The 25,199-nt window shown below is 42.5% G+C and overlaps 1 protein-coding gene across 1 annotated transcript in view; it reads right to left on the minus strand.

The window, feature by feature from the left end:
* Nucleotides 1-1,062: 1,062 nt before the first annotated feature.
* Nucleotides 1,063-25,199, minus strand: part of HS6ST3 (heparan sulfate 6-O-sulfotransferase 3) — a 309,343-nt gene continuing 285,206 nt past the window's right edge. The window contains exon 2 of the mRNA XM_049816059.1: nucleotides 1,063-5,774. Coding sequence (XP_049672016.1) covers nucleotides 5,069-5,774 — 706 coding nt within the window. The 3' untranslated portion in view covers nucleotides 1,063-5,068. The remainder of the gene's footprint in view (nucleotides 5,775-25,199) is intronic.

Raw genomic sequence — 25,199 nt, forward strand, 5'->3', positions numbered from 1 at the left:
TCAAAAACGCAAACAATGTTTATTTGTTGCTCATAAGTAATTTATGGACCCAACAATATTCAACAAAACTTCTTCATTTTTAACAGATTCCTTAATGAGCATCATTTTACAGAAAACCACCAACAAATAAATATATGAAAACAATTGCTTCTGACATCACAATGGTTAAACACATTAAATAATTCATTAAATTGTGCTTTACATCAATGAAAATCCCTAGGTCTACAAACTATCTTGTAAATAGGAATAAAAGTAGATATGGTTACTCACAATACAATCTCTTAGTAGCAGAATTCACACACATTATTGCACATAAACAGAAGGAAAATTCCTAAAGAATAAAGTAATTTACAGCCTATTAATTTATCCTCTCATCTTAAATATGGCAACTGATGGGAACTCTTGATTTTTTTATTTCTTTTTTTTTTCACTTCCAACATTCATTTGAAATCACAGAGCCAGTGATACGGCCAAGAAGAAAGCCAAGGACATTGTAGGCTATGGAACCCATTTCCCTCCACAAACATTCACAAAGAAAGTATTACGAGAACCAAAGTGAAAGAAGTGTTTCAGTGCAAACTGGTTACCTTTTCCGAGTATGCTTTTGCCACATGTAGGGAGGATACAGCAATCTGCTCCAGCAGAATAATTTTATTGTGATTGTTCATCTCATACAGGGCAGCCTCCACCAGCCTGGAAACAAAATATTCCTTACCCCAGACCAAAAAAGAGTAATTCCACGTATATCAGAGGAACAGCAACAGAGGGGAAAAAAGTGTCAGCGCGGTAAGTTTTATAACATCAGCGCTCATAACTGATAGAAGACTGCAGGTGTGAAACAAGAACCCACTGGTGCAGAAGGAAGCATGTGTTAACGAGAAGACCTACTTGAGAAACATCCCAGATTAGTAGCGGACGTCAAATCTGAAACACCTCCAGACGTTTCACAAAGGTGATGTGACCTGCCGTTTGGTTTGGCTGAATGGATATGCTGCAGTTAGGCAGTTTGGCTCTGGATCCGACTCCGATCGCTTTTTTGTTCTGTACTTCTGTTTTTAGTGAACTGCAACTATCGCAGCCTCACTATTAACACAGCTGCAGTGAAGAATACTGACCATCAGAAATGGTGGTGTTTTCTTTCCTCACAGTGAAAAAGCTTTTTATTGTTAGCACTGATGAGTGGGGAAGAGAGGGCAAATTTTCATTCCTTAATAAAGCATGGCCCATAGGCAATAAGCTGAGTTCTTGGACTAGACATCAAATTACCAGCAACAAGTTTTAATGACACAGCATGTTTCTCTGTCTGCTCCAAGCCTACAGTGAATTGTAACTGGAAAAGGCAGCCAGTGCCGAGGATGTGATGGGAGAGATTAGCAAGTACATCTCCATTACAAAAGAATGAGATTTGTTTCAGCACCGCAGTAGCAGAAGCCAAATTGCCTTGTTTAAGCAACAAAATAATGCCAGGAAGATGGACAGAAATCCTATAGTGTTGTTGCTCATGAAGGTTTTGAAAGAAACATGCTGCGCTCCGATCTTACACAAGGCAGTGCAATTACAGTGAAGTCCGTGCTGTCAGAGCAATGAAAACCTGGAATAACAGCGATATGAACCAGGGCCTTTATTTTGCTTTTGCATTACGTTATTTCGGGCGCAGCGCTCAAGAGGAAAAAACCTGCAAGCCTGTGTCTTAGAAGTCAGCCTGAAAGTATTTCCAAACCGCTTTATTTGTCACGTGCCAGGAAATTCTGCTAACAAAATCAGTATTCTCGGTGCAGTGAGCTTGCTGGATCTACCGCTGGAGCTGGGGAAGGAGGTGCCGGATCCTTCAGTCCCAGGGGCTCGGGACAAGATCTCAGCCACTGGCTGTCCCCCACCCCCAACTACTCCTGCACAACCAGGGCTATCTGCTACACAGGCTCCAGGGGAAAAAAAAAACCCAAACCAACAAACCAACTTCAATTTTAACTAAATCCCAAGCATTAAGGCAAATCCCGTTAACATAGATGCTACAGCACATTAATGGCTCTTCAGGACCCTAGTCTTGTCTCCTGGGAAATGACTGACGAAAAGGTTAGGCGTTGCATTAAGGTATTGCCAAACTATTAAAGCTAATGTAAACCGCCCAAAGACTGCTTCGATTTTCCTCATTAGGCTTTGTTTTGTGTCAGGCAGAAGGAATAGTCTGGAGAACAGTTGGTGTACTTAGACAGCTGAAACTGATACTTACAGTCACTGGTGAGGCTCCAGGGAACCATTTCTGAGCTCTGTCTCCTCTCGCCTGAAAAGATAACACTGAATTTTCTAAATGAAAAGCAAGGCCCCCGTTGCTGTGAGTGGTGCGGAGACGTGGCCCGCTGGGGAAAGAGGCAAGGACGTGAGGAAGAAGACCCTTTTTTTGTGCTTAGGAGGAAAAAGGGATGCTTTACAACAAAAGACGGGCTGGGAGCGATTCTACTTCCTTGCTTACCTTCCTCCTTAACGTGAATTTGGTCTTGCGTCTTTCCTCCCTCGTGCCTGGCTTTTCTCCTGCGCGGCCCTTCCTCCTGCCAAGCCCCCGCGCCCTGCCTGCCAGCCCTGCCTCTCCCACACCAGTGCCCACCCTGCCCCTGCCCCTTCTGGGGGACCCTTCGGGGTCCCCCCAGCACCCGTAGCCCCCCCGTGCTCACGGAAACGAGGAGCACGCCCGCAAATCCTGGACGTCAGGTTATCAGGTGCCAAAGGCATCCTTCCCCTCTCCTGCTGCGGGGTCTGCAGCAAGATGGGCCTGGGATCAGAGAGATGCAACAGCTCCCTGTCAGCCCCCCATCACCGGCCAAAAAGCTCCTACCCTCCACTGGCCCCGGTGCCCGCGGGTAAGACGTCAGAGCACTTCAAATTACCTGCACTGCACTAGAGGTGCAGTAATACTGACCAGGCTCAGCTCTCCACCGCCTCGCTGTCCTGCAGGCAGGACACCCAAGAGTGAGCTGCAGTCCTAGACTGCAAACGTTGCGATTTAGAACTCCGAAGGTTGGCGTCCACCCGTGAGCGAGCTGTCCGAGCGCCTCTTCCAGGCGATGGGGATCCAAGCAGCTCCGTCCAGGGAGTCTAGAGAGCTCCTCACTCGTCTCTAAGGCAGACATCTCACGCTTGGGCTGGAGAATAACGATCTGCAGTCCCGCGTTTTCCCTTCTGAACACGGAGGTGGGAGGAGATGGACGTGAGCCACCAGTGGAACAGATATCAGGGACCAAAACCCACCGCTACTCACCCCAAAAGTAGCACATGGACGATCGGGCATTAAGCAGCATATTGCTAATAAACTACCTTGATAATGAGGCACCATCCCGGTAGCCCTCTTCACTTCTTAACAGGCATTATGATATTCCATGTTTAATGGAATGTTTAATGTATGCTTTAACTCTCAACAGGATCGTTAGATCATATTTTTGATATTGTGCATAGATAAGCAGCAATAGCATTGTCGGAAGAAAAGAAGATACAGCATGTACTAAAAAGAAAGACTTGGAAATGAAGGGAGAAATTTTCAAATTCAGCCTCTTATTTTTTTTACTGACTGGATAAAAACCTTGAATTTTGAAAATAAATGAGAAATGTGCATCCACATCAGGTACTCCGGAAATTCTAATTAGCAAATCTGTAAGGTAAAAGCCATTCATGCATGCAATAATATACTTTCAGCATCTCGATTTAGCAGCCACGTTGAGGCACTTAGAGAAATTTCCTCCTAATGCTTTACATTTATGCTAGAAGAAGAAGGAAAAAAACTCTCTCAAAAGATCTATGGTGCACAGGACCCTCTTTTTAAAATTTCACTGTTACGAATGGAACAACATAAAATCTTGGAATAAATAGATGCAGTTTAGCCACAAGAATGTAACACATGGAGGAAGAACCCATTGAATCTTTTTCTAGACAAGGAAGAAAACCAGATACAGATCTCTCATCATGAAAACAATAAATTTACAAAGAATCTTCATACAGAGTAATAAATATCAAGACTTTCCACATATCCATTATGCATCCTATAAAAATGAAAGCTGATTTTTTTTTTTTTCTCGCCACTACCGTAGTTAGAGAGAAAACCAATTTAAGTTGTATTCACTTGGCATCAGTGTATTTTAACAGACAATATCATAAACCTGCCCACCTTCACAGACAATATATCTCCAGGCTTTTACAGCGAATCTGGAAAATGTCACACTAATATTTAAGCTTTTCCTGCTCTCTCTTTCCTCTTCCCTTTTAGTTTGCTTGGCCCCTCTTCACCTTCTGTGAATGTGAAGGCTGATTTCATTGCCTCCAGCCAGATAATCTCCACAGTGTGTGCTCAGCTGCCACACGGACCTAATTTCTCAAGGCTTTCCCTTTGCCACACACACTCAGAAAGATAGCTGCTACCTGGCTGGGTTCAGTAAGTCTCAACATCTGCGGAGAAATAAGCTAACCCCTCCATCACTTCACTTATAAATCATCTCTGATTGCTGGCTAACAGAACAGAACAAGTGATGCCCCAATCCCACATTTCCTAGGTCTTTTTTAATCACCTCAGCAAGTTGTTCCCTTAATCAAAACACAGCACGTAGAAATTTGAAGGGCAACGTGCCTTCCTCCACTGCATTCACTAGAACACTACGCACTACAGTTGCAAAGGACAGTATGAAATAAACCAGCTCTCATGCCACAGAGGAACCAAACCAGGTATTTTTTCCCAATTTTTCATTCACATCTGCACAAGTTTTGGTAGCTCAGATTGTATAGCGTACATCTGTTAACGCAAAGGATATAGCTCTCTCTTCAATCCATCCTCCTAGCTTAGGGCTTTGAAGAAGTCTTTTTGGACAGGAATCTATTCTACTGCCATTTAATAACACTAATCAATACCTATTAAGAAAAAAATACATTCTCCTCACTGGCAGAAACCAAGAAAAACTGAGACAAGGAGGGGTAGCTGTCAGACATGGTCTCGTTTACCAAGGCGGTTGGCCTTCCTTGGCTAATTCCCAGGTAGCCAAGTTGCACAAACTCTCTGATCCTCTCATTGGTTAGTCAAGATGGAGAAGCATCACCACCTTGCGACCTGACTGTTATAATCTTCAGTAACGGCTACTTCTGCTGCCTCTTCCCTTGGCCACTGGTGAGCTCTCTGCTCCCGCAGCAGCCGCCGCTCCTCTCGCCTCTTTAGCCGGTTCTTCTGATGCTCCTCTTGCTTGGAGTACTGGAAGCGTTGCAGGAACAGGTCCTTCGCATATTCGTACAGCTGCACGTCCAAGAAATTCAGCTCCTCTATCCGTTGCCGCACATCCTCACCAATGTCCACGTTGGAGGCCCGCGTAACGTTGAATTGGGTGAACGGGGAAATGAATTTCAGGTTGAATGTCCTCTCAAAGAGATACTGCGTTTTCCTCTGAAATTCTGTGAGCCCAAAGAAGGCCATGTTTTTCAGATTGTTCTTGGCGCTTTGGAGAAGGATCATATTTCTTTCACTCTCATTCATAAAAGTCAAGTTGTAGCATCCCACCAGGCTGAGGTCTGCCAGCATGCGCACCTGGCGGTTGTTGGCCAAGTTGTAGCTACAATCCATGAATTCCTGTAAACTGACTCCAGACCAGTCGTCTCCTTCGTAACAGGTAGGCAGCTCATCTGGTGTTGGGCTTCTTCCGTCACACATATGAAGGGAAGTTTTCCACGTCGCACCCCTCTGGACATGCTTCCATTCACTCAAGTACCGTGACACCGGATCCCTCAGCATCGTGATGTAATAGAAGTTCCTGAAACATATCATTAAACACAGTTTTAAGATTCAGTGGATTTCACTTTTTTATTCTCCAATAAAACGATTTCCTGCCACTGCCACCACTCCCTCCTTCACTTTTTCTGGTAGGCACTTTAAGTGACTACTTCTGAGAGAGTAAAAAGCTTAAAGCTTCATAAATACTGTGAATAAAATACAAGGTAAATTGGGAGAAAGAGAGAGAGATTAAAGGAAATACGCAGCTATCAGAGAAACAGAATTACTTTGACCTATCAGCTGTTCAGTAGTAGTTATTTTATGTAGGAGCCAATTAACTGAAGTGTACTCCCCTCTACTTCAAAATGCTAACCCTCAGTAATATCAGAAACAGTGGGAAAAGAGGTTTATATAATCTTGCCACTTGTCTTCTGGACTGAGACATGCATGTCTCACAAGATGCACAAGACGATAATCCATAGAGCGCTTGGTCACAATATAAGAGAAGCACGAGCAATTTCATGTGGATGCTGCAAGTGCTAAAAATAACACTATGTGGAAGACTGGCATGAGCCACCTACTTAAGAAGAACCCTATTATTAAATGGGTTGGAGTGAAGATAATGAGAGACCCCAAATCCATTCATATGACTTAATTTTAGACAAGTGCTTGATTGAAATTAGTTATAATTGTGTAGTACAAAAGCATTTGCTGATATAAAGATTATCATTATTCAACCTCACCTGTCAAGAATACAAAAGAGACACCAAGAAATATTGATTTGAAATAGAGCAAATAACTGCAGAACTCACATTGTCAATTCATCTTTTAGCTATTGAATTCAGTTTGCACCTCTATTTATGGCAATCTGAAAGGACTGCAATTGAGTATGCTTCAAGCAGGTTTTCACAGATTGAGTTTTTTTTACTGAGAAATGTTTTATTCAATAACAACTCACCTGAATTACAGGGTAATATCATAAAGACAAAGCAAAACCAAAATACTTATGATTTCTGTCAGCTAGAATAACCAGCAGAAGATTCATGACTAAAATTAACACACAGTCTGGTACAAAAATAGGCTTGTGAGTTTGCATGAATCATCTGACTGCAAACAATTTATTAATAAATCATGAGCCCTAAGATTTCTTAAGAAATCTTAAGTCTGATCTCAGTACTCTTTCCTGAGCCTAGAGAAGGATGAAGCAAGTAAGCAGGAGGCAAGCTTGCTGAAGACAAATTACCCTGTAAACAAACCAGCACTTTGTGAGGGCCATCTCATACACGAGCTAACTCCAGTTAAATGAAAAATCTCAAAATCTGTAACAGTCTCCAAGACAATTACCTTTCTTTTTCAGGTATCACCCATTTTCTGGCACTAAAGATTCCCTATAACTTCTCCATAAACCTCAGGTTTGTCAAAGAAATAGGTATTTGCCCACATAGTCCTAAAAATGCAGATATATTCCCCGGTGCAGACAAAGCAAAAGGAAGCAGGGCTGAATGCTTGTCCTTATTCACGCTGAGCTCTCCACCTAGAGGATCTATAATATATTTTCTGGAATAAGGTTATGAGGCCAAACTACAGACTCTGTTCTGCTGCAGGGTCATTTCTTGAACTACTATCTAATGGGAACAGCTGTTTCAAGGGTTATTTCATAGCAGAAGGGTTACAGGTGGAAGCATATAAAGTAGGGAGTGCCACGGCTGTATTTGCATTAACACTTGCATTGGAAGCCATGAGTTGTGTTAGCATCAGATGATACTCTGAAGGATGATATTTCCAAAATGATTTGGAGCTTGGGTTTTCTGGCTGCAGCTCACACATGACCAAACTGCACTTCAGCTGTTTTGATCCACTTCAGTTACTTTACAGAGCCCATATCAACAATGAACCCAAGGATCACGCAACCATTTGTAGACAGGTATTTCTAAAGTCCCTCTTCTACTCCTGCAGAGCAGAAAGTACCAGAAGTGCTCCTGTGTGCTCTGTAGTATAGTTCCACTACCAAAATCACTCTCCTTTAGCACTTCAATCACACTTTCCCTTCTCAAATCGGATGCTCATCTCATCTTGGCTCTACCTTGCATGTGCGAGAGCACATTAAGAATTGCTTTCCAATTAACAGGACAAAAAGTGGACGCATTTCACTAGTGTTGTGCAGGTAAAGCAGCCCAATTCTCAAACACCCACCAGCTCTGAGCGTAAGGCACTGTTGTTGTAACATCCAGCAGGCACTGATAGGGTTGTGACAGAAAATGATTGAAGCACCAAGGGAGGAGAAATGAAAAAAAAAAAGGACAAAGATTCAGAGGTAGTTGCCAACTTCTACATTGATAGAGACGTGGCATTGGCTTAGTCCTTGTATTGCTGCCCCTCCCCTCTTTGGATAATTTTGGATGTTGATGTGTGGTAACAGATGGGTTTAAAAGTTGCTCTTGACAATTATTTACACCTCTAATAACAGTTCTGTCTTTCCTCACCCATCTCCAGCAGTCCCAGTCAGAGCAACAACAATTAACAAAAATACCTCCTTTGCATCAATCATTTCCATTTCATCCCTGGATATGTAAATGTGTTGGATGTGAAATAAACAGGAGTATGAAGCAAATGCAGGGAAATGAGAACAGCGCGTCTCTGTATGACATCCGCAGCTTCCCTTACGCAGACTGGGCGAGAAACTTTCACCGGTCTGTTGCTGCTCCTCCTTGTGACTACCTGACTTCTGCATCTGTTTTCACTATCCTGATTAATTTTCTTCTGGTTGGTGCATCTTTCAGGGTGTTGCCTTCTTGTATTACCAACTGAATGGCTTCTTCATCTGGCAGACAACCTTTAACAGCAGCCTGACACACATTTCGTTTCCGAGGCGCTAGTAACTAAAAGTGCAGCCATCCCCACCGCACTCACAGTTTACAACCTTCTGTTTAACCTTCTGCTCGTGACTCTCCATCACTCTTTTAACTAATCTGAGGTTGGAAGACCTTAAGATTTCTTCCACCTGATCCTCAGCACTGTTTAGGTGACACCATTAGAATGCTACACAGAGAACTGGGGGATGCTGTGCAGCAGTCGTGGCACAAATTTTTCTTTCAGGGAAAAGGATGTCATGTCTCTAGAATAATGATATAAGTAAAAACAGATAGGTCATGCACATTCGTTTCAGTTGGACAATTATAAAAATTATCTTAGGAAATTGTTTTCAAATGTGGACATTTATGGATTAAATATAGCAGCATTTCAGAGCTCCCAGTGCCTAATATACAGTGTTCAATCACACTAAGAATGGTTGAGGAGTCAGCTCATAATAAAGATAAGAAGCAGTTCATAAAAATATTCATATTCAACTGGGCATGGCCTTCAGTCTCCCCTTTCTTCACTGTTCAGTAAAAGAGTCAGCAATACAGTGAACATGCCTGAGCCACTCTGAATACAGATGTGCACTTGTTCTCGTCGGTGTAAATGACCCCCTTGCGCCACCCGTGCTCGTACCTACACGGCTATGTTAAACTCCACAGCTATCCACTGTGGGAAATACTCAGCAAAGAATTAAGTAATAACATCTGTTACCCTATTTGACAAAGCAAACTCATCACGGACTTACTGGCTTAATTTCAATGGACTCCCATCATCGATTATGCAAACTACTGTCACAGACAGCCTCAGTGCTTAAAGACTAGCCAAGCAGAATACGCTGGCACGTCAGTGAGAAGATGTTTTACAGAAAACATTCCAAATTAATTAACAGCCATACAAATTATATCCATATCAATATCAGTATCATCTATATCTGTATCTGTATCTATATCAGAGTGTGCGTATATGTGCATGTGTAAAAATTTACATTGGAATCTGGCCATAAGCTGCAGTTGTCAATGAAAGAAAAATCATAGTAGATGCATAGTGTGTATTTGCCAATGTGTCTTGTGACTGTCTATATAAACACGTAGATATGTACTAACAGTTTAGATTACATTTCAAACACCAGCCCACTAGTCACAATGTTAGCTGCTCCTGAAATGAAACTTCACGCAACTTCCCCAGATTAAACTATCTCCTTTTGAGCATAATGTATTGAAATTAATGGGTTATCAAAGTCGCCGCTATGGGACAGTTGATTTTTTTGTACAGATGCTAAGCACCGTGATGGTCCGGGCAAGGGCGTGATGATCCATGCAAGGGCCCAAACAAGCACTGGTGTGAAGCACAGGCTGCACACTTCTGTTTACACTAGAATTAAAAAGCACTTGGGAATTCAGAAGGCTCTAGTCCCACTCGCACAAAATCCAGTCTCTTCATTAGCATTAGGCAAAGAAAACCTTTCATTAACAGAACAGCTAAAATGAGCTTCTAGTTATATAACCTAAGAGCATGTATTTCTTTCACATTATAAGGTATTTTAATATAAATACTCTGATCTTACATTAATCCTTCAATAGTATTGCTCTGGTTTAGAAATTAATTTCAGAGAGGCAGACTCTGCTATTAGTGGAGGTGATCCCAAACCAGGGCATTTTGCCTCTTCTATCACCATGGAACAGACGTCCCAGCTGGGGGAGATTTACTAAATACGTGAAGGATCACCGCACGTCGAGAACAAAAACATCCCATAGGACCTCCTGGGGAAGAAGGATGAATGGCAGGCATCTTCTCTGTCGCCCCCACTCTCGCGTGGAGCAGCTGGCACAAGAAGAGCTCAGGCAGCACTCTCAGAGGCTCAGGGAGGAGAAAAAAAACCTATTCCCTCTTCTTTCAAAGCATGAGGTAGGACCTTACGTGCAGAGAGTGATGAGCTTCATAAAGGGAGAACAGCGCACTCCTAGAAGCTGATGCAGAGACAGAGGAATACTTGAGGCGGAGAAAAAGAGTCACTGGAGAATATTTTGGAAGGCACTAAGAAGAACCAAAATGACTGAAAAACCCAGGTGCATCATAAAACCATCCACATTCTGGTTCTTCCCGGTAGCAGGGAAAATAAAAGTCCTGGTCAAGTTTATGACCCAGCTGAGACAAGAAGTTAGCAGCTTTAATCCTGGAAGTGAGAGTGCTCCTGAGGAAAGGTCTGAAATACCCAGCAAAAGCCAGCCTGGCAGCACGCTTCTGCTAATGACAGACGTGGTAGCAAGTTGAAGAGTTAAGAAGGATCTGCATTATGTGAACAAAAGCCTTATGCTTCCCAGTTTTGTCCTGAAGCCCAAGTTCTCAGAGGCAGTAACAGAGCTAACTGTTGATCAGCAACCTCTCTTCAGGCAACGTATTGTCAGTATGCGTAACGGTGAAGAGAAGAGTGTAAATGAAACAAAAATAAGGATAATGCAATACATGAATAATTAGGGAATAAGAGCACACAACAAGGATGGTGGGGGGAGGCAGAAAGCAAAGAAAAACTGTTGGCCTGATCTGAACTGGTCAAAATCATCCTAGTGGAATGCAGATGTATCAGGTCACGGCTGGCAGCGTTATTGCGTAGAGTGTCACTGCATCTATGACGTGCTTAACTGACAGATTACCTGCCCAACGTAACAAGGACTGTATACTTATTCAGAACAACAGTACTGTACCGAAAAAGCTATGAAACAGTGCACAAACTATATGCATGTCCGTCTGGCAGCTTACCCATCAAGCCAGACGGATAAACTAGCTAGCCCACAAACTTTTGCAAAGATGATGTACCAGCAGCACATAGGTTTCTGAAGGTTAGCATCTGTCACGGGATGCCAGACCACTGTGACGGGAATGGTTTTCTAAGACATCCTTTACAAAAGTTTGTGACCTTAATACTATTAGCTGTCCTCTCAGGTTTTCATGGGTTTCTTTAAAAGTCTTTTTATGAAAGAGCAGCAGTCACCATTCAGAAGTCAACGTTTATCCACTCTTACCATGTACATCACCCATTCAGCTTGTAGGGAAAACACTTAATTGGGTGTTTGCTCGGAGGATCTGAGCTCCCACAGCTTCTGCCGGTTTTAACTGGGATGTTGAGCACCGTGTTTATTTAAAACAGTGGCTGTAATGTCCTATAGACACTTACTCCACATTAAAGCAGAATTTGCCAATGGCTTCAGCAGAGTTAAATAAAAAACGCCAACAACTTGCATTTTGAGGTACAAAATTATAAAGTTTTAGATATGTCTCATTATTCCTCTCAGATTTTGTCCCATGGCTCTGAATCCAACCAGAAAAAACCTGCCCACTGTTTCCTATTTCCAAATTGGCCACAAGCTTCTGTTGGTCAACTCTGCTTCTCGTTATCCCAGTGACATATAGTGCAGCTCTATCTGTAGGACATGCCTGCCCAGAGAAGGGACTGGATAATACTTCCAGGGTAAGACACCTAAATGCCGTGGTCTACGTATAAGCCACATGCCTAAGCAATCTCCGAAGCCAGAGGGGAGCTGCTCAGCACGGGCAGTGGTGTGTGTCTGGAGAGGGATGCAGCTGGCCAAGGGCAGGTGCCAGCTCTGGCATGAGCTGTCTCACTTGAGAGGCTCCCTATGCGTTGCACTGCGTACCTTGACCACAATGGAGCTTAGATACCTGCTAACCTGGAGATGTCTACATTGTAGGCACCTATATACAGGTGTCTTGGAGTCAAAGACTCCCTGCCTGAACTCCCTGCCTGTATGCACAGAGTGCAAACTTCAGGCCAACCTAAAAAACTAATCAGTAACGTAATATTTTGTAATGAGTGAGAAGTAACTACAGAGAGCCTCCATTGCATGACTTTTTGCCCCTATGATATACCTACCAGTCATGTTAGGGTATCTCTTTCTATCCATGCTTTTAGAGCTGGAGCTCCAAAGGAAACGGAAGTTTTAAGTCAGTTTTGTATTATTTCACACAAATCTCCAAACGAGCAGTTAGATTAACAGTCTACCCTAATCTTGTTGCCCTTGCTGATATACCAGTATATCAGTGAGACAGGGGGAGGGCTTGGAGTCAGACAGCTGGGATTATATTTCTGGTTCTGGAAAGCAAAGGTGGTTGCTCAGGAAGTTATTTGTGATGACACAGTATGTTACAGTCAAGAGAAACGTGGTGTTTGGGCTCTGGGAAGCACTTAGGAAATGGGAAACCTCACATTTTGTTGCATGTTAGCAGGGATACTCCCTGTCACCAACTTCAGCTTCTTTTACGTTAATCTGTTGCTTTAGGATTCATTATAAAAGTCCTGATTTTTCTGTTTAGAAATTGCAAGCCCTTTTAAAAAATCTAAATAGACTCTGAAATAGCAAATTAAATTCTGTATCCATGATATCAGAAAAACCTCAGGAAAGCTTTACAGCACTATTTTATTTTTTTGCATGGCTGTTGATCAGAAGATTAGTGTCCCACACCTGATTAAAGAATGACAGATGAGAAAGAGTGTCTTTAGAGATCACTCACTCTGACATCAAACAACTTTTAACAGCAGTGATTTAAGGTAATCCCGAAGGGTCGAAGAAAGAGAGTGAACCTGTGGCAACACAAATGCTGCACGTACAACGTTAGGAATTTTTCCACCTAGAGTCTAATATTCCTTGAAGTGAAGCTAGGGCAAATTCAATAATAGTGTAGAGCTATGTGAGGCTATGAGAAGAGCGAGCTACTAGGTAAGCTGTTTGAACATAGCACTGTTTTAGATGTATATTATATAGAAAAAAGATGACTTTCAAAATCCAGTGCTACACCTGTACCACAAAACATGGTAAAACCCACATTTGTGGAGACTCTTTTTTTCCTTAAATATTTTAGGAATGAAGACAGCTGGCCTACGACTATGCAAACTGACAACTTGCTTTTAAAATACTTCGGAGGCTTTGGAGTTAGGACCTGTGATTTTGTACTTTTTTAAAGTAATGAATAACCATTAAAATAATAATCATGTTTTCTACATATCACATTGTCACACGCCCTTCAAAATCATTAGTGAAAAGGGATCTCAGGACCTACTGCTGCAAAAGGAAACTGGGAGTGTTGAGACTTTTTTCTTGACATAGGAGAGTATAAATTTGTAAGGATGCAAATTTTAATGAAGTATTTCAAAGACATGTCTAAGACGTTAGGTGGGGACCAAACAGCAGTCTTCAGGTGGCTAAGAGGAGGTCAGTGAGAAGATGAAGCCAGGCCCTTCACTGATGTGCATGGTGGGATAATGAGAGACAACGGTCGTAAATTGAAAAAGGGGAGGATACATGGAAACTAATTTTCACTCTGAGAATAATTAAGCATTGGGAAAGCTTTGCCCGAAGCAGCTGTGCGCCTCCACCCTTGGAGGTTTTGAAGACCCAACCGGACGGAGCCCTGAGCAACCTCATCTGCGCGCAGTGGTGACCCTGCTGGGAGCAGGGAGTGGGACCAGGGATCTCCTGAGGTCCCTTCCTGCCCCGGGGGTTCTGCGATTCTGCGTGACAGTGCGCAGTCTTCCGTCACCAAACGTACGGTCCTGTCAGAAAACGCATCAAACCAGAACCAACTTGCCAACTAGATCATACCTGTTCTCCCTTGTTTTTTTCTTGGCTACCCTAGGCAGAGTACAGGGAATGGGCTTTGCCTTTACAAGGCTGGCTTTTTTTGTATATGGTTTTAACTAGGGCTATAGCACTCTGAATCAGCACACCCTGAATTATTGAGCAACTTCATGAATATTTATTTCAATGATACCTTGTTCAATATAGAGTCTCTAGAAATTGGAGAGGACAGTGCAGCAACTGCATGTCCCTAAAGAAATTAATTCTGTTCACAGGTATCAAGTCTGGATCTTGAACAGCTCCTAGACTAATGAAATGATGTAGCTACCCATGGTTTTAATCCCAGTATTTTAGAAAATGCACACGAATAGCATATGAATGTGTGAGCTTTCTGAGCTAATATGTGTTTTTCCTGTGTGTTGCCTTTAGGATTTAGGCATAAATTTTCAAACACAAAGCATAAAGTTAGGCATCTAAATCTATATTTAAACATGTAGATAAACTCAGCCTCATTGCCAGTGAAGAAAATACACAGTAGTAGGAGCTAAGGATGTTCAGTTACCCAGAAAACAAGGTCTGATGATTTATTTAGCAAAAGGAGGCTCCCAGAGCCATAAGAGTGCCCTTTCCTGCCAGTACAGATAACAGCACTCTATTATCCCCTTCATAAAACTTCTTAGCCCCTTTTGAAATATCCTTTTCATGCCACTGCTCCCGTTGGAAAGAGCTTGTGAAAGTTGCTTCTCATGGTTAGGAACACAAGTCTCATTCCCAGAATAAACCTGTTCTTGGTCTACTTACATCCAGCTGTCCTTGAGTTAACACTGCAAATGCTCAGGAGGATTTATAAATGTAACATCAGAGGAGGAGAAACGGCATTTAAGTTGGAGATCAGACAGCAATCGCACTGGCTTTCATTTTACAAAGCTGAACTAGTTGTTATTGTCATTTCTGATGAGACAAGCCAGAAGTAACCACCCTGGAGTCCTCAAACCCCCTTTGGTCACGCTTAGATTGCTTCATCCAGAGACGCACCCTGAGTTTTCCAACATCTCAGCTCTCCATGCTAGCTTTTGATAGGAGGCTCAGAAGAGCAAAACGTGCTGAAAGCTCCTGAGATCTGTTCTGGTTTTTGACCATCCAAGCAGTCCTTCCTGGCATTTGATTTTGCACGACTTCACATTTCACTATACATGGCTACAATTGAGCAAATTTCACATGAGGCCTCACAGGCGCCCTGTACAATAAATACTTCCTTACCTCCGCTGGCTCTGATACATCTGATATCCAAGCTCTGATACATCCTCACGTTGCATTCATTTTTTTATGGGGCTGCGTAACTCTGGAAACTCATACTCACTGTGTTACTGGCTAATATATAGAGGTCTTTCTGCTCCCCCCCATTTCAGCTGATAAGCGCTCAGTTGATAGAGGAAATCTGTTTCTGCTGGCCTCAAAAGTATGATCTGGCGCTTTGTGCTACCGAACTTCCTTCATTCCACCTCTTCTACTGAAATCCTCAAGGTCATTAAGCAAATTTCATTAACATACTTCAGCTTTTTGTGCCAACATCATTAATGAAAACATGAAATAGGATCAGAGCTAAGACCAGCCCTGAGGAAATTCATTAATAACTTTCCTTTAAACCAGAAAGTTCCTCTTTCAGCACGTCTCGTTTTGTTACCAGCTTCTTGTCCACTGGAAAATTCTTGTGCTCAGCCTCATGTTTTCTGCCTTGTATAATAACTTTACAGATGCTGCTCTATCAAATACTTCACTGAAGGTAAATTCCCCTTCTCCTATCAGAGACAGATGCTGGGTATTTACATGTCTCAACCCAAAGACTGAGAACAGTGGCCTCAGCTTTGCCGCATATGAGAACGGTTCAGATGGGGAAATGACAATTTATTTGAGAGCGAAGAGGTCTGGAATAGAAATGTACAGATTAGGTGATTTGATGGAAAAACAAATATGCCACTTTCCATCAAACAACCTTGATACAAATTGTAAATCATTTCTTGATGAGACACAAAGCTAACAAAGTACCCTCCAGAGATTCTTGTTCTTTGCCTAAATTATATCAAACTCAGTTGTTCTAAGTGTTCCTTAAATTGCTGAAAGGAGTGAAGTAGCAAGAGTCTCGCTGAAAGAAATATAAATATAGAATGCAATAATAAATCAAATACTAAAAATTTGGTTGTTCTGTCAAGCACACACATAATAAAAGCTTTGTACCTTGTAAGAAATGGTGTGTGAGCACACATAGGAGGAAATGCTATTCAAAAACAATAGATACACATAGTGTCTTATAAGATTCTTTAAAGATACTCTATGCAAGACCATGCATAACTGTGCCAGAGAATAATAAATCCTTTTTGGCCAGGACTGGCAAAGGAGGAATCCATTGCTCACATTGCCCCCATTCTATCTCATCCCTATTGTGCACAGATCATTGCTGCGTCTCAAAAGAACCGTGAAAATCTGGGGCACGTTTGACACCTTTACTCAAAAATGTCGTTTCTCCTACCTCTGCCTTTTCTATGCCACTGCACAGAAGGGAAAATGAAATAAGGATGTATTCGCACTACTGTACTACCTGCCTCCTCCCAGAGCTGCCTCTATCCCCAGCTTGGGGAGGAACCTGAACCTGCCTTTCTCGAGAGAGATGTTACACGTCCAGGAGAGACAAGCTAAGGGGACGATCCGCAGCGTCAGGTGGCAGCAGAAAACAAGGGCTGGCCAGATAAAAGAAAGGTGATGACAGGCAAGGGACAAGAGAAGAGCAAACCTGGAGACAGCGCAGCACGAGGGACCCACAGTTCGAGCTTGTTTTGCCAACTTTGCCTCCACGGGTTACAGAAACCAGGTTGGGAAGGGACCCTGCTGATCGAGTCTGATGCCTACAATCACAGGTAACAGTTTAGCACAACAGGATTCATAAAATATCCCTTATGCACACAGGACAAGCCACAAAGCCTTCCGCACTAGCAGGTCGCAGTCTCTGACTAGCTGCCAGCAAGGTTAGAGCAAGTCCCTGTGTCAGGAGGAATCTCCCTGGAGCCGGTTACTGCTTGGGTGGCTGAGCACTCCTCCAGCTCCGACGCAGAGGTGGGGATGCAGAACTGCCTATTCCGTAACTTAAACAACATAAGGCCTTTTGGAACGGTTATAAAGAAAAAAACTTCTACCTACTTTCACGCAGAATTATGAGAGATCTGTTATCACAACAGTCCTGGCTGCCTGCAAGAGTACACCTGATCGGTAAAATTCAGTTTCAAAGAGCCCCTGAAAAGACAAATAAAATGTAGCCAGACCCTTAAATCTTCTGACATTTATATTTCTTCAGTCAGATTTTGTTAGGTCTGAAACAGAGCAAAAATATTTATGTTAAATTCAACTACAATGTTTGCTCTCATCTTCTTCCCCACTTTTGAAGGACAAGTTGCCATCCCATTTTATTCTCTGGCTAGGTAAGACAAGCAGCACAGGCATCACCAGTGTTCCTCTCTAGCTGGCTTCACTGGAAACTGGTTTGTGCCGCAAGTGGCATGTACTAAGGCTCCCTCCCTAATCGAGCTGCCTCTGATTTCCAACTAATACCTCAGTTGCAGATGCTCTCTTCCAAATCTGGGATGCTCAGACGAAAGTTCTGTGGGATTTTTTCACTACAATGCATTTTGAATCAGTATAGTAATTCTGCTCAATTAATAAAGTAATTAACAATAAAAAGGCCCAGTAATTGAAATCCCTTTGAAAGTACATCAATTTATCCTCTTTAAGCTTTGCTTCAAGTCTTTATTAATTCTGACATCAAGCATAATGACCATAAATGATAAATGATCATCACAAAATCCAGGCATCACCACTATTTTCTCGTCCTACATGTTGATTTCTAAAACATCTAGGTTTGGTTGTAACTTTTGAGATTTGCCTCCCATAAGGTAAACAATATGACAATACAGATATTAAAGAATTTCAAGTGATTCTACTAATGAAAACATTGTAAGAGTAGTCCTTGCTATTACTTCATTGAAACAATTCACAGAGGCTAAGGAAATTGCTCAGCTGTAAGACAAAAATCCTAACTTTGTTTCTCCCAACATTCCTCTTCTTGTGAAGTAACTGTACAGTTTTTTCCTGTAAGACACATTAAGCAAGCAGATGACAGGGTATTTCAGTTGAATACTTGTAAGACAGATGACTGACTTCCCACTTTACACTGCACATTATGTTTCCACTAAAATTTTTGATAGGATCTGATCAAACCCAGAAGTGTTTGCTATGTGAATAATACAAGTCAAAGCTACAAGCAAAACTGCCGTCTTCTCCCTCCACTGACCTAACAGATTTCTTTCCACCTAAGTTTAGCCTATATGTGTGTGTGTGTATATATATAATCTCCACAAGGGGGCCCTCTTATCTTCCCCAAATCTTAGCAAAAGCGTCACTTGCTTTCCCAAAATTTATGTTCTAAAGCTTTTGTCTACAGATACTATGGTATCTTAGAAAAAAAGTTTTTACCAACTAGAATTTAGTTTATGATATAACAAACCCTGTAATTTGAAAGAGAATCAGTTTTTATGTACAATTCCCATTAAATACCTGGCATGCAAAGAACTTTGATAAAGCTTTTCCGAGTTTACTACTTGCAATAACCAGCCAAAATGAGACCTTTTACACAGACACACACACAGACAACAGAGTCAGCTCACACTGCCGTGGCGAGGCAGCCTTCAAGATGCAGGCTGGCTCTATGTTATACTGTAATTTGCAGGGTAAGCCCAAAGTAAGCCACTATTAATGATTTCAGCTCTGTGTGAATGCACCCCCTAGGCACAAAAGTTAAGGTACAACTAGTATTAAAGTTATTTGCACTGTCCTCTCAACTCCCAGCAGATATGGAAACCAAATCTTGTTTGTGATACTTATTTGCTTTAATACTATGAAGGATTTACGGAGACAGTGTTTTAAGTCCTCATCTTCTTAACTCAATTGTAGCTCTGTGAGGTTTTTATTATTTACCATACCTTTGACATCGGAATACCTAACAGAAATTGGACCATCTCTGTCTTCTGATCTCAAATCTTAACAAATCAAGGCTCTGACACACATGCCAGGCTGTGCACTGCACTGTACCACTATCGGCTATGGATGCTGTGCTCTGAGAAAGAAGGTAATATGAAATCAAAAATCCTAGGCTTCTAACCTCCAACTTTTATGAGGGATTCTTTACCTTTCAGGAAAACTAGCAAGCGATTATGTGAATTCTGCCTTGCTGATACAGCGCAAACCCACCAATCTGCTAACTCATTCAAGTAAATCTCTGCACCTTGATCTGCAGCGCACACTTTAAGCGAAGTTTTCACGATCGCTCAGCAATACTGCCATATAATATGGTCATGTTTAACCCATGTCGATCACAGAGTTCAGGCTGCTGCAATACTTGTGCATTCAGGTAAAATAAAATACCCAAGCTGCTGATGGGACTCCGTATGAATTACTGGCTGCAGCAAGTCATTGGGGATGCCTTCGGCTCTGCAACTCTCCTCTGGAATGGACAAATCCTAATCAATGATGCACATCTCTACAGTGGAGGAAAAGCACTTCCCAATCCCTTCAGGCCATGAACTGACTTTTTGAAGCATGACATTTGATTAGCCTTATTAACTCAACTCATTTATATATAAATGTTGTTAGGGGCCATGAAGCCATTCAGTCCCTTATTAAAATCCAGCCACAGACTCTGAGCTGATGTTCCCACTCTTCTTCCTTTTTGTCTGTAGAAAAAAAGAAGGAGGTATTTCTTTTTTTTTTGAACTGCAGGTTATCATCTTTGCAATTTTATTATTGCAAAATAACCTTCTCTTACTTTAGTGCAGCAGACTGTTGCTGTACGCCCTCACATATGCAAATAGGTCAGGCTTTCTAGTCTTTCCCCACAGAGATACCTGACACTGAGACTCAACATGATCTAGCATCTTTCTGAACTAAAGGCCAGGGGAACAGCGTGCAGGACTTTATTTTCAAACGTATCTCTCACGGAAATTAATGAACATCTGTGCAGGCACTGAACGTGAATTCAGGCAGCAGAAACAAAACCCATTTGAAATTGAGCTTAAGGTCTAGGAATACTTAAAAGGTAAGGATCTTTGTCTTCACAAGTTGAGGATTTCTTCCCTTTCCTTTGAAGGGCCAGAGTGTTTTTCAGGTCACAAACTGATCTTGCTCTAAAGGAAATGGGATGATAACAACGTTACGGAAGATATTTCTGCATTAACGAGGAGCAAAGTTGTTGATTTGTATCCTAAGTAACACAAACATTTGAATATGAATCATTAAGATTCCTTCATAGACTATAAATTGCTTTCTTTTTTCATACAGACTATTACTGTCAATACAATCCAGCAGTGATGCAAACAGGAAAGCAAAATTCAGGTTAAAGTGTCATATCGTGAACATTTGTCTACAGTTGTAATGATTTCAATGTTCGTATCTTTTATCTAATGGAATAGATTACTTGGTCTGGGTCAATCTTATTTTTGATGCACATACTGAATATTACACAATTTTACATCAATTAACACCTCTGAATTTAAAAAAGATATCTCATTTCCTGAGCAACTGAAGATATGCTACCTGCCTAGTGAAAATAGCCAAAAAAAGAAGAGGATGCAGACTAATCTGGTTCTGCTTTTTTGCTTTGAAGATGTTCCTTTTCAACAGGCTTTTTCTAAGGCAAAATTTTTGTTTATAATTGTATCATTTTTCATATATGACAAAACTATACATCCCAGTAGCCTCACCAGGTGCTGTTTAGCATTTGTATCTCCGCTTTCCATCTTGAGATAGCAGCTGCTATATGTTCAGGCTAAACTACGGCTCTGCCTGGATGAAAAGGAAGTTTGCATGCACATAGACCTTTATTCGTGACACTTTAATTTGCTCCATGGCCTTAATAAATACAGCAGCATTAAGCATACTCATGCAGACCACAGCTCTAAAAATAACTCACTTCAGACATTCAGGCGTTTTTCCACGTTTCCAGTAACACCACTCTTACTGCTAGGAACAATGATTAGCACAGGCAGGGATTTATCATCAAAAAATCACACTCAGAAAAGCAGCAGGGATCCTCAGAGGTGTAGCAGGGGACTAGCTGAGGGGTCACATTAGTATTCCCTGAGCATTAATGGAAAAAGCCCAGCAGCGTAGCTGGCCCACTGCAGTGAGGGGGGTAAGCAGACATGGGCAACCCTCCTCATTCATCCCCCCGGCATCCGACAGCGCGGCACACAGGCGAGGACTGGGACCAGCGGCCGCCAAGCTGCAGAGTCTCCGCAAAGTCCTCGGGGAAACGTTTTGCTCCGAGGCCAGAAATCCACTTTCTCTCCCCAGACCAAAGTCCTCCCTGGCAGAACCCCCCAGCCTACCTTGTCGGAAGCAGAGGGGCTGATAGGAAGGGCCCGTAGCAGACTCCCCTTCTCCTTAACTTCATAAAGACAATCATAACTTTGCTCTAACTGAATTGTTTTTTGTTGCTGTCCCAGTATTCTCGGCAGAACAGGAAGAAATATTTATGACGACTGCTGTGCAAACGCTAACAAGCCGGGCAATGAGAGAAGAATACATAGGTTTCTTGAGTTTTTCACTCTTAAAAGCAATTCTCTTACCTGATCCCAAAACACGCCTGCATTTATTGTAAAAAGGCCAGCAAACTGAATATATAGCACAAACCAGCAGCCTACAAACACACATAACCCAGAGACTGAGCCTTTAATTAAAAAATAAACCACCACCACCTGATTTTAATGAAAAATCCATGCTAAATGCCTTGAAGCAAAGGATCTGGCGATAAAATTCTTGAATAGGTGAGCCCTGGGCACAATCTCAATGCTCAATCTGGAAAGACGACGTTGCGATTCATCAGAACCGCGAAAACTGCACTGTTTCTCACTTATGTGCGCATTTTTCTTTTTCTTTTCCTCCCAGCTTCTCTCTCATTCTTTGGCACCACTTCCCCCCCCCCCCCCCTATTTCTTTTCTTCTTTTTATTTCTGTCCTCACACAGCAGTGGCATAACTTCATGCCTGGAGGAGCTGCAGAGGAAACAGAGCCTTTCCACGTGCAATGGACCATTGGGCTGATACAGAAGAAAACCGACTTTTTCCTAGCTAGGGTTAAGCCCATTTGCTCCTGCACTGAGTTTCTCTGCACATTGAGCAGACAAAAGCTGTGTGGGAGTGGGATGGCGTCACTCAAACCCCCTGTCAGCCACAGAGCTGTGCCTGCTGCTCGCTGGGGTGGGAGGGGGGGCTGCGTAGCTGCTCACGAAGCCGGGGGGCACGAGGGGCAAGTCCCACCCAGGGATGTGTTGGGTTAGGTACGTGGCTGCTTCCCCACAGGGCATTTTCACAGCGCTGCCCTCATTTGTTCCTCTTCCTCTCTAAGTTACTGGAATAGGGCTTTTTGTTTAATTGGGATTTTTGAATTTTAGCCATCGAAACGGGATCTGCCCCATTTTTGCATCCCAGATACACAGACTCTCCGAGGGCTTGGTTCAAATCCCTGTGCATTAGGTACATTACTGTCGGTTCGGGTTTTCTTAACAAATCTGAGGGCCAGAAATGATTTTGAAAACCTTGGCGTAACTTTCAATACCGGACATCCTATACCAGTTATAATATTATAGTATCGCAACTGGACTTTGTTCTGCTAAACCTAGCCTGAACTTGGCTTTGGCTTTCTACAAAGGCTTTAGAAGAATCTGTTCTGTAAAAACAGCTGAGCAAAAAAAAGTCACGTTAGAAAGGAGTTCAAGAAGCTACTCGACTAGTTCATGGCAGATAAACCCATCAAGAACTGTTAAATACAGAAACATCTCCACTAAGCAAGAAATTCTCAAGCCTTGGATTTTTCAACCAGGGGAGTATATTCGGGGGTATCATCATTACATGCTTGCCTTTTTCTTGTCCTCCCTGGACATCTCCACTGTTGGAAACAAGGTATTAGGCTAGATGGACCTTTGGTCTGACTCAGCTTAGCCATCCCCGTGCTACTTCAAGCCACCCACAGTCATACTTTTTTTCTTAACGTTAATGAGAGAAGTATCTCACATGCTGATGAGCTAATTCAAAGCAAAAAGAAAAAAAAAAAAAAAGACAAAAGATCTGTACAGCTTTAGTCATAAGCGTAAAGAAGAATTTGGATGTCATGCTTGCCATAGAAAATGTTCTCTCACCTTCAATAAGAAGTCTGTTTTCTGTTTTCTTCAAAATGGATCTCGCAATGTGGGTGTTACAAATGGCAGTTCTTTCTCTACCACTTGTAAAAATGAACTCTTCCCATTCACTTACAAAAAGACTATCAGAAAATATATTATTACCAGGGGTTGGTAGGAGGCGACATCAAACAGCATGTCAGCTCTGAAAGACAAATTAACCATGGAAACAGACTGAACGCAGGAACCGACCGCCGAGGTTCAGCTCGCAGGAGAGGAGCATCCCATTGAGGCCACAAGGCAGAAAAGGCGGCTGAGATCTTCAGGAAGGCTGAAAAATGGCTCAGCCCCTCCTGACAAGACCACCACCGTTCAGTACCAGGCCTGCAGGTGGCTAAGTGGCCTGGCAACGCAAATACGACCCGTGGCAAACATGGGCAACACTAATTAGCCAGAGTACATGACAGGGTGCCTATGCTGCTTTTCTGTGTTCACGTGTGCCAGAAGTGAGAGGACAGACGATATCAGACGAGGCCCAGGGTGATGCAGAGCAAACCCACATATTCTGGCACAAAGTCTTAAGGCACAACCCCAATTTACTGACTCCTCTTGAACAGCTTGAACTGGCACAGTGAGTTTATACCAGCGCAGTAGTTTGCACCATTTGCTCACCCTGCTGTTGAGCAAGTACTAGGAGATCTAAAGCCAGTTCGTCTGCATTGTCAAACGACGGCCTCGGTACCTAACCTGCTACAAATGTGCAGGAGTTACTTCAGATTTATGAGCGTGCAACCACACCAGGATGATCTGCTTAATTTTGCTGCCCTGAGCGCTTCCTCTGTGTCTGTCCTAACTTACCTAACCTCTGCAATTCTTCCCACGTAATATACGCTTCCTCGCTCCAGTGTACTAAAACTATATGGATGAGAAGAAAGTAGATGGCACAACTCAAGTATTAAATTCTTTAAATGTTGAATATCACACATAAAATTTAAAGCAGTACAACATATGTCGTAACAATACCGTGTCAATTCCGTGAGAAAATAAATGTATGAAAGCCTCTATTACACGGTGAAATACTGTCTTCAGAGTTAGAAAATGCCAGAAATAATATTATTTGTGCAGCCTTATTTTGCCATTATGATACCTTATTTATTTGCAATAAAAAATACTGTTTTTCCACAGGACCCCTGCTTTGTTCAGTACGCAGAACAGGCAGTGCTCAGCAAGTGAGATGCCTGTTCAATATTTCTTTTTATTGTCATCTGAAAGCACGTAGTTCAATGTTTTATTTACAGCATGTCACACAGACCCTGCTCAGGGTACAGAATGTCACAACTCCTCATCGCTTTTACTATCACAATCATCCTTGCAATACATTGTACTTAGTTTTTTTGGCATAGTATTTCCCACAACTCCTACTATAGTCATATCCTCACGCTTTTGCCCACTGCATCTTGATTTCTTTTGGGTTAAAAGGAAACAGCACCAAACCGAAGACTGGGGACAAGTTCCTTCCTCGTAGAGGCAGGAGCCACAGAGCTGCAACGGTCTCGTGGGCAATGGGACAGGCAAGCTTGAGTCCCTCAGGCAGAGGAAGAAGATGAAGACCCATCTCTCACTTTCTACTCACCACCACCAGCTCTTGACAAAAAGTGGCCATAACTACCATTTGGCAGTCTGCGTATGCTACATGTGCTGCACAGCTCCTGAAGCAAGGCGTTCCCCACTTGTGCTCCCCCAGAGGGACCTGTGGGGCCTCTCAGACCCTCCCAAAGCAGGCAGCTGTACTGCCCAT

Source organism: Accipiter gentilis, chromosome 13 (genome assembly GCF_929443795.1).
Source record: "Accipiter gentilis chromosome 13, bAccGen1.1, whole genome shotgun sequence".
In the NCBI taxonomy this organism is placed as follows: domain Eukaryota; kingdom Metazoa; phylum Chordata; class Aves; order Accipitriformes; family Accipitridae; genus Astur; species Astur gentilis.